At 49.8% G+C, this 19120-nt stretch overlaps 1 protein-coding gene across 2 annotated transcripts in view; it reads right to left on the minus strand.

Annotated features, from left to right (window-relative positions):
- Positions 1–19120, minus strand: part of SINHCAF (SIN3-HDAC complex associated factor) — a 39283-nt gene that overhangs the window by 10877 nt on the left and 9286 nt on the right. The window contains exons 1-3 of one of the 2 annotated variants that reach the window (XM_081958118.1): positions 10249–10342; positions 6069–6252; positions 4395–4494 (exon numbers count right to left, since the gene is read on the minus strand). In XM_081958118.1, coding sequence (XP_081814244.1) covers positions 4395–4494; positions 6069–6196 — 228 coding nt within the window. In that variant the 5' untranslated portion in view covers positions 6197–6252; positions 10249–10342. Of the gene's footprint in view, positions 1–4394; positions 4495–6068; positions 6253–10248; positions 10343–19120 lie in introns of those variants that run through there. The other variant, XM_081958117.1, reaches the window with a different exon arrangement.

Below are 19120 nucleotides of genomic sequence, written 5' to 3' on the forward strand. Positions count from 1 at the left end.
GTTTTAGCCTCCAGTCCCCTAATCATCTTTGTTGCTCTTCTCTGCACTCTTTCCAGAGTCTCAACATCTTTTTTACATCAAGGACTGGTTCCACATATCCTTTGTTCAGGACTGTTGTTAAGCTTGAGGTTGTTGAACAAGTGATCCTTCATCAAGAACCACCTGTTACTCTACCTATTCACCCTAATATGGAAAGACATTTACTGCAGCACTCAAGCCACAACCCGGAGTGTTACAGTCTACCTATGGTAGCTTCATCTTTGAGAACTAGATTGCAAATTAGGAATGTTCAAGTCAGACTTGTTGTGGCTCATACAACACATGATCTCTCCTTCACCACCTTCCTTGTTGTTTATTTAACCTATTAGAGTCCTATGAATCATAGTAACAATAAAGGCAGGTAACGACAAAGCCAGAATGGCAGCAGCCCTAGGCATGTTGGATATTACTCAATAAAAGAGGAAAATACTGGATCACCAATCTTGGCTTAGCATGGTCTATACTACAAGGCACAGATCTACTTATTTTACCTGGAAAGTCTGAGGTGACCAGTTGAAAAGTTTGTGAGGATAAATAAGAACGTTGTTTCAATTTAAACTTGCTTCATGCAATTCCTAGCGATATATATATATATATATATATATATATATATATATATATGTGTATGTGTATGTGTATGTGTATGTGTATGTGTATGTGTATGTGTATGTGTATGTGTATATGTATATGTATACCGTGTTTCCCCGAAAATACGCCAGGGGCTTATCTTTTTTTGACCCACGAAATATGGCCTTGGGCTTATTAAAGGGGAGGGCTTATTATTTTTGGGTTGCCGGGCGGCTGCTCCCTTGTGACTGGGTTCCCGAAGAGCCGGGCACAGCCTCAGGGTCGAATGGCTGTGTTGCGCTGTCGCAGCAGCAACGCAGCAGCCATGAGGTGACCAAGCTTATGAGCAGCCACCCGGCAACCCCCCTTTCCAGCCGTGTATAGTGCCGCTCACTGACCTAGCAGTACCTGGAAGGCACCAAGCAACGCGAGCGCCTGTTCGCCGCCCTCCGCCTCCCGCGGCTCGGTGCCTTCGGAATGCCCCTAGGTGAGTGAATGGGGCTCTGCATGGCTGGAGAGGGGAGTTGCGCAGCGGCTTTTCCTCTCCCCGCTCGCGCGAAGGGCATCTGCGCTGCTGCCGCCGTCCGTCGCTTGGGTTTTTTTTTCAAAGCATGGAGGATGGATGCCGCTCTGGAAGTACACTCTATGGTAGTGGGCTGCAGATTGTACAACCATAGAGCGTACTTCCAGAGCGGCATCCATCCTCCGTGCTTTGAAAAAAAAAACCAAGCGGCGGACGGCGCCAGCAGCGCAGATGCCCTTCGCGCGAGCGGGGAGAGGAAAAGCCGCTGCGAAACTCCCCTCCAGCCATGCAGAGCCCCATTCACTCACCTAGGGGCATTCCGAAGGCACTGAGCCACGGGAGGCGGAGGGCGGCGAACAGGCGCTCGCGTTGCTTGGTGCCTTCCAGGTACTGCTAGGTCGGTGAGCAGCGCTGTACCCGGCTGGAAAGGGGGGTTGCCGGGCGGCTGCTCATAAGCTTGGTCACCTCATGGCTGCTGCGTTGCTGCTGCGACAGCGCAACACAGCCATTCGACCCTGAGGCTGTGCCCGGCTCTTCGGGAGCCTGCTCGCAAGAGAGCAGCTGCCGAGCAACTCCCCCCCTCTTCAGCTGGGCACAGCGCCGCTGACTGACCTAGCGGTACCCCGAAAGCACCAAGCAACGCAAGCGCCTTTGCCCCCACCTCATTCCCGTGGCTTGGTGCCTTCGGGATACCGCTAGGTCGGTGAGCGGTGCTCTGCCTGGTCGGAGGGGGGGGGATTGTCCAGAGGGTTTATTTTCGAGGGTGGGCTTATATTTTTCCGCATGCGAAAAATGTCGCAAGGGTTTAGTTTCAGGACAGGTTGTATTTTCGGGGAAACACGGTATGTATATGTATATGTATATGTATTTGTGTTACAACCCCCTGGTATGCCTATATATATATATATATATATATATATATATATATATGTGTGTGTGTGTGTGTGTGTGTGTGTGTGTGTGTGTGTGTGTGTGTGTATTTGTGTTACAACCCTTGGTATGCCCAAATATGGGAGGGAACTCACTGCTCTCCCTTTCTGTCTTTCAGCTCACTGCAGGAGACCATCCAGGCAGAAAACCATATTTTTAATGTTGCCTTTGTTATAGGCCTCCTATATTATTCCTAGCAAATATAAGAGCCACCCTTTGTGACTCTTTGAGTGTTTAAGGTTTCCGACTCCTGATCTAGCCTTATTATAGTAGAAATGGGATCACTGTCTGAATTGCTAAAATGGGATTTACTTGGGGCTGCCTTTGAAGACCGCTAAGAAATTTCAGCTGGTTCAAAATATGGCTGCTTGATTACTGATGGCCCTGGTTCAAAGCCCACTTCAGAGAAGTTGGATTGGGCCTCGGTAGGCATCCAAGTACAACCAATGGGCTGGTAATTACTGATAAAGCTGTAGAAAGCATAAGGAATGGCCTTGAAGGACACTAGGAAGATCAGCTACCAAGACAATGATCAGATAAATAGCACTTGAGTCCAAGAAAATAATTTATGAAAATGTTTCAGACAAGTCTCTCTCTCAGTCAAAACAAAGACAGAGGGAGGGAGGGAAGCACAGACTTGCAAGATTCTGTTACTGTAGCTGTAAAATAAAAGTAATCCTGATCTATCTTCTTTCTTTCTTTCTTTCTTTCTTCTTTCTTTCTTTCTTTCTTTCTTTCTTTCTTTCTTTCTTTCTTTCTTTCTCTTTCTTCCTTCTTTCTCTCTCTCTCTCTTTTCTTCCTTCCTTCCTCTTTCTAAATTTTATTGGCCGCCCCATCTTACTACAAATGAACTCTAGGCAGCTTATTATCATAAAAATCAATCTAGCCATATACATTAAAAACAAATACGTTGAAACCAACGATTAAAGTCTAATGACATGTGGGGAGAAATGGGGGTAGATGGGATATGCTGTTACTTGATCAACCACTTCCACTGTGCTAGTCCGCCATTGGGGACTCAAGCCAACTGAAAGAGATAGGTTTTTAGGCCCTTAGAAAAGTATAAGAGGGTTGGGGCCAACCTCATGTTATGGCGGTGGAGGGGTGGGGGAGGCAAGATGATCCAGAGGGCAGGTGCAACAGTAGAAAAGGCCCTTCTTCTGGACTCTGCTAGTCAGAATAATCGGGCTGACAGGACCCAAAGCATTGCCTTTTTTACGAGCATAAGTGTATTGGCTTGGGTTTCTTAATCAAGCCTACCATGTAGACCTGACTAAAGCCCAATATGGGCCGGAATATAAGACGCACCCTTTTCCCCTCAAAAAAAAGAGGGTGAAAATCTGGGCGTATCTTATACACTGAATACAGCATTTTTAGCCTCCTGAAACCTTGCCCCCTTTGCAAAAACGGCCATGCAGAGCCTCTAGGAAGCTTTCAGAGTGCTCCTGGGGGCTTGGGAGGGCAAAAAATGAGTGAAAAACAAGGCTTTTTTGCTCATTTTTGCCCCCACCCCCACCTCCAGGAGCACTCTGGAAGCCCCCTAAAGGCTCTTCATGCTCTTTTTTGGGACAAAAAATGGGCAGTTTTGGGGAGATCTGCAGAGTGCAAAAACCTTTTTTTTAAAAAAAATTGCTTCTTCAAAATCTTGGTGCGTCTTATACTCCGGTGCATCTTATACTCTGAAAAATATGGTAATTCTTCAGTTATTATGAGACTGCCCTTCCTGAACTGAATTTACTGTGCAGGGAGTGATCTATTAGTGATCCAGAAGGTGACAATACAGAGAGAAAAAAATCTCATATGGAATCTTCTGGCTCCTGAACTGAGAATGGTTCTCTTTTTAGTGGCATTCTGGAAACAAGTAAAGGGCATTGGATTTCTAGGAGCTGAAGTCCACACAGCTTAATGTTATCAAGGTTGAAAAACCCAGCTCCAGAGAAGGGAAATGCCTATTAACTGATGAGAATCCTTTACTTTTATAGGGTAGGGCCAGAAAGTTGTCATTCTGCACAACATGTACATTTTATCTTATGAAGCAAATCATATATCGCAGTGTTTCTCAACTTGGTCACTTTAGAAGGGTGGACTTCAACTCCCAGGATTCCCCAGCCAGCAAGAGAAACACTGATCTAGTGCACCCACGTTAAATAACTGATTATGTTCTGACTACATTTCTGTTTAAAATTGTAAATTTTCCTTGGCTTTAACTGTTAATTATTTCATGCAACTGCATAAACATGTGCATTAGAGGGGTGAGATATACCTGAATGTCAGCATCCGTACCTATGAATAAAAATAATATAAATCACTTTGTATTTACAGTTCAGGAACTCACATGATTCCAATTCTTTTTTGATCCTGCTGGCAGCTTTTTCCACCTTTTCACCAGAAGCACACAAGCATTGCAGATGTCTCCTGAGCGAGCCTCATGCAGACTGTAAAGAGAAGCCTATAGGTCAGGGATGGCTAACCTTTTATGGATTGAGTGCCCAAAGTGTGCATGGCCGAACCTCCAAAATGCAATGTGCATGCATCCCCCCCTGCGCATGCACTCTGCCCTCCATCAATGTGCGTGCGCCCCTGCATGCACCCCCTGCATGCATGCGTGTGGCCCCCTGCATGCACCCCTGTATGCCTGCACACACACACTGGATGCGCCCTGTGCATGCATGGTAGAGACCCGAACACCAGCTGACTGGTGGGAGGCGTGTGCGTGTGTGCATGCACGGCGAAGCTGAGCTGGGGCGACGGTTTGTTACTCAAGGAGAGGGTGCTGCGTGTCACCTCTGGCACATGTGCCATAGGTTCGCCATCACAGCTATAGGTTAATCACTGTAAATAAACACATATTTTCTCTCTCTCTCTCTCCTCCCTCCCCCCCCCCACACACGGATGGCTTGACTTTCTGCAAGAGGCAAAATTCCAAACTCAAATCAATATCTTGAGGTTAGCTTGCTATGTTGAGATCACTTGCAAAAAATGTACTTTAAGATAGTTATATGAAATTGAACTACATTAAATCAAGCAAAGGTGGAAGGCAGCTTTGGAATAAATAGCCATTATATTTTAACAACATATTAAACATATTGGCTTTCTTCTTCTTATTATTATTATTTGAGTGTTCTCTGAGATCTCTACACATGAGGTAGAAAATCAGGGGGGAAAAGTGTCCAAAAGGTCAAAAAGCAACTGGACTTTGTTTTTCTTGAAGGCGTTTCGCTTCCCATCCAAGAAGCTTCTTCAGTTCTTTGGCTTCTTCAGTCAGAACTGAAGAAGCTTCTTGGATGAGAAGTGAGACGCCTTCAAGAAAAAAACAAAGAAGTCTAGTTGCCTTTTGAAAAAGCACCTTTGGGACAACCACGGACGACTGAAAATCTCCACAGACTTTCAGGAAAAAAAATGTTTACCAGATCAAAGCACTAGGCGCTACTCTCTTATTTGTTGCAGGATTGCCTCTGGCTCCTACAAATGCCTCCCCGGGACAAGACAGGACATTGCGGGAGATTAATTTGCCCTCTGGAAAAAGGAGTGGTTCTATGACTTACCATGAGTCCCAGAACAATCACTTTGCGGGATCCAAATGAGTGTCTGGCCCACAAACTGTCTAATAGGCTGATATGGGGTCACTGAGCCCTCCAACATCCTCCGTCCAGAAACCAAGGATGTGATATTCCAAATTTCAGCCAGCTGGGAATGACTGTTTTGTCCTTCAAGCGGTTACCTTGCCTTTCCTCCCACACAGACAGCTCTTAATCTGCCAAGTATTTGTAAATGCATGCAAGGGGGCTTCATCCATCCTACAGACTTCCATGCTATAATTAGCTGGAAGCAAACCCTCCCTACGTTCAGCAGCAGACGAATTTCTCTCGGGGACCTTTGCCAAACGCGTCTTTCATGTTGTAGGTGGCTTCACACGCTCCGATTTTCAGCATTTCCCCCCCCCCTTGCATAGCCCCAACCCCCAGCATTAGGCAAAGCTGTTTGCAACGAGAATCGCGGCGCCTCTTACCCAAAACAGTTCTGGAAGTCCTTTTCGTATCGCTTGCTGTCCGTGAAACGGGAGCTTGAAGACTTGGCCCTGCAAATACAGCAACCCTCCAAACTGCGATACATCTTCGGTTTGTGAAAGCCGAACATTGTTCCGTCCCTCCGTTAGTCTGCAGGGGTAACAGGGGAGGGAGGGGAAGGTTGAGCTGGAATCAAAAAAAAGGAGAAAAACAAGGAGGACACCGTGAAAAGATGAAGGAGAAATCTCCTCCAGTTATGGTTCTTTTGCCAACTGACACTCTGCATTGCAATAAAAAAAAAAATGCTCCGCAAGTGCTCTAAATTAAGCAGTACCGCGACCGCCCGTCCATAAAGGCAGAAGTCTCAAATCCATCTTCATCGCTATGGATCACAGTGGCAGCTTTTTTCCGCCCTTCCTCTCAAGGCAAAGGACGTTACAGGAAATGCAATGAGACATGTAACAAGGTGACCCAAGACACGAGATGGGAGGCCAAAAGCAAAATGAGAAACAACAACACTTGCCTTGTGGAAGGGGACTGATCTATCTATCTGCCAGGCTTAAAGCAAGCAGGGAGTGGATGATGGGCAAGGGGTTTACAATCACATCTGTCCTGGAGGGGAGAGAGGCGAGGAGATTTTCTCTGCCATGAACGGTCACACAAAACAAGGACAGCGTTGTGACTTCAGCACTAGGTTGCCTCCTCCACATGGGTGATGTGATAACCCGAAACTGTCACCGTTCCATCGTATCGACTTCTGGGGACTATTTGCCCACCTACTTTCTACTTGCAAGAAACAAAATAAAAATATAACTGAAGAGTAAAGACTGAAGAAATTATTAGCCTTACCAGGTAAGGTAGAAGGGAGACACAACCAGATAAGCTAATTATATTTTATTTTATTTTATTTTATTGTAAAGCTACATTAACAGAATCTTGCAAGTTTGAAAGCACAATTCTTCTATTATCGCCTTTACAGCTCGGGAAGCTAGGAAGTCTCTTCTGCTATTCACTATCTAGCTATGGGCTATGTTTTTTTCTTACTTGATGCAGGGGGGGGGGGGAATTGAAAAATTTTCACAACCAGTTCACTGCCCGGTTGCTGGGTGGGTGTGGTCTACTCGGTCTCATCCATGGTGTGGAGGGGGGGCGTTTTCACCCTCCCCAGGCCCCGGAGGCTTTCCTTGAGCTTTGGGGAGGGCAAAAATGGTCTCCCCCGGGTTCCGGAGGCCAGAAATGGGCCCATTTCCGGACTTCCAGGAGGCCCATTTTTCACCCTCCTAGAGCCTCTGCGTGGGCCCTGCACTTACCTGGCATCCAAAACAGGCCACGTGGAGATTCCTGGGAGGGGAAGGGCGGTGTAGGCGAGGCCAAACAGTCCTTGGAACTATCGGTTCGGCGAATCAGATGTAAAATTAACATCCATTTCGCCCAAACCGGTCAAACCTGCTGAATCCCACCCCTGATTTGATAGTTCCCTATGCACCATTTCTTTGCCCTGTCCCCTAATAAGATCTTTCCCAAGTACCATTACAGAAATCATATTTCCAGTAATAGTAACCGGGTTTTGTTTTAACAGCTGCTGCTTTATTTTAGATTGTTAGTCCTGTCAGGACATGATTTGACTAAGGCATCAGGTTAGAAATCAAGAGAAGGTGAATTCAAGTCAAGAATAAGTTGCAATCAGGAAGAGATTATGATACAGTACAGGGAGGAAAGATCCATTGGAGCAGTTTCATGAGCCAGTCCAGTGGTGGGTTCTGGATCCAGTTCCAACCAGTACAGTTGGAACGGGCCCGGCTGCATCCACATGGGCGTGCGCACATGTGTCTTAGCTCCTCCGTGACGCTCCAGCTGCTCCACGGAGCGTCGCACAGGCGCTGTATGCGCCATGCGCGTTAGCCTCAAAAGACAGGTAAGGAGCTTGGGCGGGCAGGCGAGACCTCCGGAGCACCGTACCAGAATGGTATCCGGTGCTCCGGCCAGGCTCCGGTATGCCTGTACCAGAGCATAGCGCCTGCAACCCACCACTGAGTAATCCCTAGCTTAGCTAACCCCTGGCTTACTGTATTTTTCGGTGTATAAGACACACTTCCCCCCCTAAAAGAGGCTGAAAATTTGGGTGCGTCTTATACTCCAAATGTATCCCTGTCCACTCCGAGTGTCCTCTTCCTGGCTGCAGAGATTGCCACAGACAATGGCTTGTGTTTTTGGGTTCCACACCTCCTGTTTTCAGCCTTCAAATGCTCCGTTTGAGACCCATTCATGGCTGCTGGGATCGCCAGAGCACATTGCCACTGATTGCCATCTCTACCCATTGCGTTTTTGGCCTCTGCACATCACGTTTTAGGCCTCTGCACGCCTCGTTTTTGGTCTCTGTGCGTTGCGTTCTTGGCTGGAAATCGGTGGCGATGTGCTTTGGTCATCCATGCAGCCTTGAATGGGTCTCAAACAGAGCGCTTGGAGGCTGAAAACGTGAGGAGCGGAGCCCAAAATGGCAATCCGGAATAGCTGCTGCCTTGTGTTACCGCTTCCATGCTTCGCCTGCTTTGCTAACTGGAGCTCTCTCCCACGATCAGTGGTGTTTTTCAGCCCCAACAGGGTGCGTGCACTCGCTCACAACCAGCGAACTAATGTGCTGAAGCTGACCAGGCTAAGGACGCTAACCAGATGAATACTTGGTAGGCAAAATCCCCCCTCCCCAATTTTCCTTCCCCAAAACTAAGGTGCATCTTATACTGATAAACATCATAATAAATTGACTATACTATGACTAGGTTTGCACAAAGGGAAAACCAAACTACCCACACTATGGTTTAGTCCAGTATGTAAACCTAGTCAGGTTTATCCCACAGCATCACTCCAAAATTAGAGACAGGTAGTCTTTGACTTACGGCCACAATTGAGCTCAAAATTTCCTTTGCTAAGCAAGTACATTTTGTCCCATTTTACAACCTTTCTTGATACAGTTGTTAAACTAGTCAGTTGTTAATAGTAATAGCACTTATATACCGCTTCATAGTACTTTTACAGCCTCTCTAAGCAGTTTACAGAGTCAGCCTATTGCCCCCAACAATCTGGGTCCTCTCATTTGATCCACCTCGGAAGGATGGACGGCTGAGTCCACCTTGGGTCTGGTGAGATTCGAACTGCTGAACTGCAGCTAGCAGACAGCTGAAGTAGCCCGCAGTGCTGCACTCTAACCACTGAGCCACCTCGGCTCTTACAATAAATACAGCTAGTCCTCAACTTACAACCATTTGTTTAATGACTGTGAAGCTACAAAGTGAATAAAGTGATTTATGACCTGTCCCTGCACTTATAACTGTTGCAGCGTCCCCTCAGTAGCGTTATTAAAATTGAGTGCTTGGCAAACAGCATGTATTTATAATGACTGCAGCGTTCCAGAGCCGTGTGGTATGTAATTTTCACAGCTGCCTTCCAACAAGGATTGACAATGGGGAAGCCAGCAGGAAGTTGCAAGTCGGAGTCATGTTGTGACTCTGGTTTCCCCACTGATTTTGCCAGGTCACCAAAGCTGATCACATGACCCTGGCACACTGCAGCCCACATAAATATGAGTCAATTGCCAAATGTCTGAATTTTGATCACATCACCATGCAGATGTGCAACAAGTCATAAGTGTGAATAATGATTTTAAGTCACTTTTTTTCAGTGCCTTTGTAACTTTGAAAAGTTACTAAACTAATGGTTGCAAGTTAAGGGCTACCTCTAGCTAGCGATGGAGAGATATTTCTTATATTCCCCCACCCCCAGAGAGCAACTTTCATTGTGCAGCTGCTGGCTTTCTTCATGATGAGGTTTTTTCTAGTACTTTCCATAAAACCAGCTTATCAAGAGCTGCGTCCTTGAATCATTGCCTGCAAGGTTTCTACTTTCAGAATCGGTTGAGGCCAAGTCTGTCTAACTTCCAAGAAACAAGGAGTAAGTAGTGCCTTCTGTTCCACTGGATATGTAGGAGTTGCTAACAATAACACAGGCAGAAAGAATCTCCAAACAGGATGCGTTCCAGTCTGGTAAAAGATCTTGTTTTCACCCACTTGTCTTGCTTCAACCTTTTCTCCAATTTCTTCTTATACGTCAGCTTTTTCCAACGGATACATTTTAAAGCAGCCATCATTGTATTTTATGGGTGAATTACATTGGATGGGACATCCTTACCTTCTGCTTCAGTCCTCCCAACTGCTGTTTTTTGAAAAGCCACACATTTCAACATCTATTCTACCTTCCCAGTTATGACAGCAGCAGCACCTCTATTCAGGGGCAGGCTTCAAAATTTTTAGCAACGGGTTCTCTGCCCGGTTACTGGGTGGGCGTGGCCTAGTGGCCTCCTACACCACGGCGGGGGGGGGGGCGCGTTTTCACCCTCCCATTTCACCCTCCCAACTGGCCCATTTCCGGCCTTCTGGAGCCTCCCTGAGGCCCATGTTTTGCCCTCCCGGAGCCTCAGTGCGGGCCTTTACCCGGCATTCAAAACGGGCCGCGTGGAGACTCCTGGGAGGGGTGGGACGGTGTGGCCAGGCAGGAGTGGGATTTGGGGGTTCGCCGAACCATGCAGAATCTTCGCTAGAGGATCACCCGAACAAACCTAGAGCAGTCCTAGAGCCCCCGGCTCTATTGTTCAGCGGCGTACTTAGTTCAAAGAGAACATGAACTCAGTAAAAGACTTACTTTCCCTAAGTCAACGATACCGAGTTGAGAGATGAAAGCTGAAAAAAATGAAAGAAACATAAAGGCTTCATTTGGTTATAAATCATTATTTGACTGAAATTGTCACTTCCTCTTTTTATTCTTTTCTTATTTATTCCCTTTTTATTTATTCATTAATTCAAGACAAAACTAAAAACTCTGAATACAACTTGAGAAGCTACAAATTTGGCAAATGATCTACACCCCTGATGGGGAACCTATGGCCCATGTGGCACACAGAGTCCTCTCTACGGGCACGCCAGCCCTTGCCCCAGCTCAGCTCCACCATACATGTGTGCACCTCCTGCTGGCCTGCTGGTTTTGGGGTCTCTGCCACTCACGCATGGGGCACATGCAGGAGATGTGGATGCATGCATAGGTATGTGCATTCGTAGGAGCACATGGGGGGGTCACATGCACGTGTGGAGCGCATGTAGTGGGCTGCACATGCATGCACAGGGATGCATGCAAGGGGAGTCGCGTGAGGGGGAGTGTCACACATGCATTGCATTATGGGTGTGCGCATGCACAGGTGCTTTTGGCGCTTGGGACTGAAAAGTTTATCCATCACTGATCTACACAAGAGTTATTATCAGTGAGGGAATAAAACAAAACTATTGAGAAAATTACTTGTTCAATTCCATGATAACACCCCAACTTTCGATACAATTTTGCAGCCATCATTGATGCATTTAAAGATAGACTACTTCTGAATTTAAAGATATAAAACCTATAAAATTATCATGCCGCACCAGAAAGAACTCTTTCTTCTTTAAGAAACAATGGAGGTGGGAAGTTGTGATTGTTTGTAATGCTTTGGGGGATCAGGAAAAGACTACAACAGTAATCGTAGTTCTGGTGAATTCCAGTTCTATCAAGCACAAGACAGAGAAAGAGAAAGGAAACCTAGCAACAGATAATGAAAAGGTGAAGGAGAATTCTCAACAACATCTGCTCTCCAAATACCTCGACCCCTGGCTAAAGTTCTACTACTTTACTTTAACGGCTGATGTATTTACACAACATGTCCCTGAGCTGAGATTCATAAGCAAAAACAGAAACTCGTAGTCTGAAGGAGTCTAAAGCAGATGTCTGATATCACAGTTTTGCTGTTGGGGGAATTAAAGACCCATGTGCCTTTTGCGGAAATAGAGTAAATACACTATAAGACAGACATTTTTCAGAAAGTTCTCTGGAAACAGTTTTTTGATGTCAGAATTATTTGGTGCAAATCCCTCCTGCCAAACAAGAGGAGGAATTTAGTAGCAGAGTTCACTCTTTAAATGGTAGAAAATGACCATTGGCTTACCTGAAGGGTCCTTTTCTGTACACCGCGGGAGAGTCCAAGCAATGGGTTAATTCAGTCTGCTTGCCCTTAGGACTGAGGAACTATTTTTCCTTAAGCCACACCTCCTCCTGGTGTGCTCAATCCCCCAGAATTCTTTGAAGGAGTCAGTTCGTGCGGACGGAGCGAAGCGTCCAAGATGATGTACTGTTGACACGAGGAACCCGAATCCCGGCCTTGAGAGCCAGGGTGGGTTGGACTCTCCCGCGGTGTACAGAAAAGGACCCTTCAGGTAAGCCAATGGTCATTTTCCTGTACACCGCTTGGAGAGTCCAAGCAATGGGACATACCAAAGTTATTGTCCATCTGGGTGGGCAGAAGAAGGCTCCCGGGATTCGGTCTCTGACACAACCGCCTGGAGCACACGCCTGCCGAAAGACGCCTCAGCCGAGGCGAAAATGTCCAGTTTATAGTGTCGCACAAATGGAGAAGGAGAGGACCACGTAGCGGCCCTGCAGATGTCCAGGATCGAGGCCTGGGTGGCCCAGGCCGCTGAGGTAGCAGCACTTCGTGTGGAGTGTGCAGTGATGCCGCGCGGAACGGCCTTGGATTGACTTTCATAGGCAGTCGCAATGCAAGCGCGAAGCCACCTGCCAATTGTGGAGGAAGTGACCTTCTTCCCTAGGGAACCGGGCTGGAAGGAGAGGAAAAGAGCCTCTGACTTCCTGAATTCCGCAGTACGAGCGATGTAGACCTTCAGGGCCCTCCTGACATCAAGATTGTGCCAGGATCGCTCTCTGGGATGCGACGGATGAGGACAAAAATTTGGCAACACAATGTCTTGCGCTCTATGGAACCATGAGTTTACTTTGGGGGTAAAGGTCGGGTCCAGCCTCAAAATGACCCTGTCAGGGTGGATGACGCACAGATCCTGGCGAACAGAGAGAGCCGCCAGCTCCGAAATCCGGCGAGCTGACGTGATGGCAATCAAGAAGGCCGTCTTCAGCGTCAGGAATCGAAGAGAAGTAGTGCGTAAAGGCTCGAATGGAGGGCCAGAGAGGGCCCGCAGGACCACGGACAGCTGCCAAGTAGGATAGCGATGAACGGTGGGAGGGCGAAGGTTAGAAGCGCCCTTGAGGAAAAGACGCACCTTCGGGATTTTGCTGAGAGGCAAAAGGTGGTCGCCCGACCAGACAGTAGACAAAGCCGCCACTTGGCGTCGAAGGGTGTTCGGGGCCAGGCCCCTGTTGAGTCCCGCTTGAAGGAAGTCAAGCACTCTGGGAACAGGCGCGGTCGTCGGCTCGATGAGCAGCTCCTCACACCACTTGGCGAAGGCGGCCCAGGACGCATCATAAATCCTAGTGGTTGAAGGGCGTCTAGCCGCCTGAATGGTGTTCACTACCTCCTCCGACAGGCCTTGGCCTTTCAGTTGGTCCCCCTCAAGTGCCAGACGGCCAACTGGAGCCACTGGGGCTCTGGGTGAATCACGGCCCCCTGGCTGAGGGAGATCTGGTCCGGAGGAATGCGCCACGGAGGAGACACCGACAGGTGGACAAGGTCGGCAAACCACGACCTGCGGGGCCAATGCGGGGCCACGAGAAGGACCTCTGCTCCCTCTGCGATGACTTTGGAGATGAATTGAGGAAGGAGAGGCAGGGGAGGGAAGGCATACAGTAGCTCGCGGGGCCACTTGCAACGCAGTGCGTCTGTCCCCTCCGCCCCCGGGGTGAAGAACCGGGAGTAGAAGCGGTCGAGCTGCTTGTTGTCCCTTGACGCAAACAGGTCTACGGCCGGAGTCCCGAATCTGTCGGACATCTGGTGGAACAGGCGAGGGTCCAGTTTCCACTCCGCAGGATCTATGGTCGTCCTGCTCAGCCAGTCGGCCTGTGTGTTGTCCACTCCGGAGATATGGTCGGAGCGAAGGGATTCCAGATGGCGCTCCGCCCAGCGTCCCAGGGACTCCGCCTCTCTCATCAGTGCTCTGGATCTGGTGCCGCCCTGGCGGTTGATGTGGGCCTTGGTGGCCACATTGTCCGTCATCAGAAGCACATGTTGGCGATGGATGGGCCGGCTGAAATGGCGCAGGGCCAGGCGAGCAGCTCTCAGTTCCAGCAGGTTGATGCTGTAGCTGGATTCCACTTGGGACCACTTGCCCTGAACAACCAGGGACCCCATGTGAGCTCCCCAGCCGGAGAGGCTGGCGTCTGTGGTGATGATCAACCTCTCGGGTTCCTTGAATAGGTGGCCCTTGAGGATGGCCGGAGACACCCACCAGCGGAGAGACCTCTTCACGTCCGGGGGAACTCGAATCGGCCTGGTAGAGTTGCTCCTGGATGCCCTCTGGTGCGGCAGCAGCAGCCACTGGAGAGCCCTGGAATGCAGGCGGGCCCACGGCACGATGGAAATGCAGGAGATCATTTTTCCCAGCAGCTGCGACAGAAGGACCACTGGAGCCTGCCTCAAGCTCAACACCTTGTGGGTCATGGACCTTAGACCGGTCAACCTGTCTCGGGAAAGGAAAACCCTGCACAAGTTGGTATCTATCACCGCCCCCAGGTGTACAAGTCTGTTGGTTGGGGTGAGATGGCTCTTCTCTATATTTAGAGAGAAGCCGTGGTTTCTGAGGGATCTCATAGTGGTTTGGAGATCCCGAAGGGCCTGCTGCCTGGACGACGACTGGATCAGGATGTCGTCCAGGTAGCACTGGAGCCTTATGGGCCTGCGTCTTAGCTGAGCCGCCACTACCGCCAGCACTTTGGTAAACGTCCGAGGAGCGGACGAGAGGCCGAATGGAAGAGCTTTGTACTGGAAGTGGCGACCCGCATAAAAGAAGCGCAGGAACTTCCTGTGCTGAGGACGGATGGGGATGTGGAGATATGCCTCTTTGAGATCTATAGATGTGAGAAGATCTCCCTGTCGAATCCCCGCCAGAATGGACTGCAGAGACTGCATCTTGAACCTCCGGTAGGCGATATGCCTGTTGAGGTTCTTGAGGTCCAAGATGGCTCTCCACCCCCCCGAGTTCTTTGGTACCAGGAAGAGGATGGAGTAAAACCCCCTCCCCTCTTCGCCTTGGGGAACTGGTTCCACGGCCCTGATGTCCAGGAGATGACGGACTTCCTGGTCCATACGCTGCCTCTTCTGGGGCAGGACGGGACAGGGCACCGGATGAAGGTCCGAGGGGGAAGGGACAGGAATTCTAGGGAGAGGCCTTCCCTGATTGTCTGCAGAACCCAAGCATCCTCGGTGTTCTGGGCCCAATGAGAGGCGAACAGCTGGAGGCGACCCCCGATGGGCGCCAAGCCCTGGCAGTCACTTTGACTTACGGAACGGCCTGTTGGAGGCCCCACCGCGGTTATACTTGCGGAAGCCGAACTGCTGCCTGCCTCTGTCCCGAAAAGGCGCTCTGTCTTGGGACCTGTCGCCCTGCTGGCCGAAGGACCTATTAGAGGGAGAGAAGGAAGAGGCAGAGGTGGAAGGCTCGGAGGCACGAAAGGACTGCCTCCTAGAGTAGGGAGCGGCCTTACGTTCCTGCTTTTTATTTAAAGAGGGTAGGATCTTCCTCTTGTCCTTGGACTCAATGAGGAGAGGATCCAGGGACTCGCCAAACAATTTGGACCCCTTAAAAGGGGCGGAAGCCAGTTTCCATTTGTTTTTCTGGTCCGCTTGCCAATGTCGGAGCCAGATCAGTCGACGGGAAGTTATGTTAGAACCGAGGGCCCTGGAGGCAAATTTGGTGGCATTGAGGGACGCGTCAGCGGCATACTGGGAGGCCGCGATTATTTTTGACACGTCCTGGTGGAGACGGATGTCTCCCGCCGGGAGCTTGTTTAGGAGCTCGCGCAGCCAGATCACAGAGGCCCTATTAAAAAAGGAGGCGGAAGAAGAGGCCCTGATGGCCCAGGCAGCCGCCAGATGGGTCTTGTGGCACGCCTTTTCCGCCTTCTTGTCCTCCGCCTTAAGGCCTTCCAGGAGGTCGGCCGGTAGCGAGGAGTTGGAAGTGAGCGCAGCGATGGGCGGGTCGACAGTGGGAAGGGCCAGAAGGTCCTCCAACACTGGCTCCATAGTATAAAGCTTCCTATCTACCCCACTGGGAGAGGATTGCGTGGCTGGCTGAGCCCACTGGCGCTGGATTAAGTCGAGGAACAGCCCCGGGACCGGAACCAGCTCTTGCTGGGGCGCTGGCACATCAAACATGACCGCATTGGGATTAGCCGGAGGGGCATCATCCGCCGGCGCGGTCGGCTTGGGCTTGATCCCCACCCTGGTGGCAGCCTTGACCTTGTGAAGGACCGATTTAAAAAGGCTGGGCTTGAAGAGACCCGCAAAGGCGGGCGCTTCGGGGGGAAGGTCCTCGTCGTCCGAGAGGCCTAGCACCTCCGGGTCAGGGTCCTCAATGGCAGAGGCCTCGCTGACCACCGAGGATTCCAGGGAAGGATGGCGAGCACGCTTGCTTGGGGGCGGAGCTGCCTGATCGGGTTTGGGACCCCTAGGGGCCGCTGCGGTAGGACTTTTAAATTTCATGGCCTCCGTGATGCCCTTGGCAATGGCACGGGCCATTAGCTCCTGCATGCGGGGCGATAACTCCTCAGAGTCAGAATCGGGATCCAAGCCCTCTACTAGGGGGGGTGAAGCCTCACCCTGCATATCGTCTATGCTAGCATCCCCAGGGGGAGGAACCTGTTCACAGGCCCAGGAAGGGACCGGGGAAGCCGGCTCTGCAAATGACCTATTAGGGGATAGGTCCTGGGATTCCACCTCCTCGGCGAGGACCGACTGGAGATCTTCCCGGGAGAGAGGGGCTCCTGAAAGGGACTGCACCCTGTCTGCCTGGCGTCTGGCCTTCTCGAATTGCTTGTCAAGGGCCCGCTGGCGCCTTTCAGCATCCTTGGCCTCAGCTACCGAAGGGGTTCTGGAACGCTGTTTCCCAGAGCTACCCCCACCACTCTTGCCCGCACCCCCACTCCCCGAAGAGGAGGAACCCTTGCTAGGGGCCTGCGAGAGGCTCGGCCTAGCGTCTTGGGAATCGGGAGGACTGGGCAGGTCCATAGTCAATGACCACACGAGATGGAGCAAGGCTATGATAAGGCAGAAGGATAGATATAGACTGGGTGCTGTAATGGGAAACAAAACGAAATGATCGTTAAAATTGCCATATATACAATTAATCGAATCAATACTATAAAATCATCCCATGTTTCACACCAGTCGGAGGCCCAGGGGTAGGATTGGGGCCTGCACCGGGGTGCAAGGCTCCGCAGGAGAAGCAGGGAGGAGAATGACTATAGAAAAAATTCTTTAGGCCTGCGCTTACTTAAGGCCTCCTCCCTGAGCCGGTATGATGACCGTTGGAATGGCACAGGAACCAGCGCCGCTCGCAAAAATAGACAAAAGGCGAAGGTGGCGATCCTAGCCCGAGAAACCCTTGCTAGGCCCTGCCACCTCCAGCGGCCTCCTGAACAACGAGGCTGATGCAAAATGGCGGCCATGGCTGGGCGCGCTATTTTCGCGCCTAAAAATGGCCGCCGCAACAGCGTGGGGCTAAGGGAGAGCGAGGGGCGAACGCGCCTCGCAATGGCGACGATCGCCCACTCCTCCCTGCGGCAGAGGTCCTCTAGCAGGCCGGGGAGCGAAAAAACTTCGACGAAAATAACAAACGAGGGGCCTGGGGAGTTAGGAACCTCGCCGCTGCAGCCGCGCCGTTTTAACGACAAGCGGCAGGCCTCCGAAGCCGTCCCAAGAGGATCGGCTGAGGGGCACCCCCCACCACCTTCCAGCTTACCTCCTGGCCTTCAAGTGCAGATTGTACTGAAGAAAGTCGCAGAATTTAAGAGAGAAACGTCTCACGATGTTGGAGGAATAGTAGAGAAAAACTTTAAACGTAATTTGAGAGTCCAAGCCAAAAAAAGGATCAATTTAGCTCAGAGCTCTAACTAAATACGTCCAAACGGGCTGACTGAGGAAGAATTCTGGGGGATTGAGCACACCAGGAGGAGGTGTGGCTTAAGGAAAAATAGTTCCTCAGTCCTAAGGGCAAGCAGACTGAATTAACCCATTGCTTGGACTCTCCAAGCGGTGTACAGGAAAATAAGGAAGATGAATGGCCAATCTCAATCAAGGTAAGTTTTATTCTTTCTTGGTTAAGTACAGGTAGTCCTTGACTCACAAACACAATAAAGGTAAAGGTAAAGGTTCCCCTTGCACGTATGTGCTAGTCGTTCCGGACTCTAAGGGTCGGTGATCATTTCCGTTTCAAAGCCGAAAAGCCAGCGCTGTCCAAAGACGTCTCCGTGGTCATGTGGCTGGCATGACTAAACGCCAAAGGCGCACGGAACGCTGTTACCTTCCCACCAAAAGTGGTCCCTATTTTTCCACTTGTATTTTTACATGCTTTCGAACTGTTAGGTTGGCAGAAACTGGGACAAGTAACGGGAGTTTACTAGGCATTCGAACCACCGAACTGCCGACCTTTCTGATCAACAAGCTCAGCGTCTTGGCCACTGAGCCACCACATCCTACAAACACAACTGAGCCCCAAATTCCTGTTGCTAAATGAGACACTTGTTAAGGAAGTTGTGCCCCATTTTACAACTCTTTTTGCCAGGTGTTAAGTGAATCATGTGGTCCTTAAGTGAATCAGGCTTCCCCCATAGACTTTGCTTGTCAGAAGCCGGCTGGGAAGGTTACAGTTGGTAACCCCTTGCCAGTGTAACCGTCACAAATACATTCCAGTTGCCAAACGCCTGAATTTTGATCATTTGATCATGGAGATGCTACAACAGTTGTAAGTCACTTTTTTCAGTGCTGCTGGAATGAATGGTCACTAAACTAAAGGTTGTAAGACAAGGACTATCTATATCAGGGGTAGTCAACCTTTTTATACCTACCACCCACTTTTGTATCTCTGTTAGTAGTAAAATTTTCTAACCGCCCACCGGTTCCACAGTAATGGTGATTTATAAAGTAGCGAAGTAACTTTACTTTATAAAATTTATAAAGCAGAGTTACAGCAAACCCCTACCGCCCACCATGAAAGCTGGAAGGCCCACTAGTGGGCGG

The sequence above is a fragment of the Natrix helvetica genome, assembly GCF_964273705.1.
Source record: "Natrix helvetica genome assembly, chromosome: 6".
NCBI classification, from domain to species: Eukaryota; Metazoa; Chordata; class Lepidosauria; order Squamata; family Natricidae; genus Natrix; species Natrix helvetica.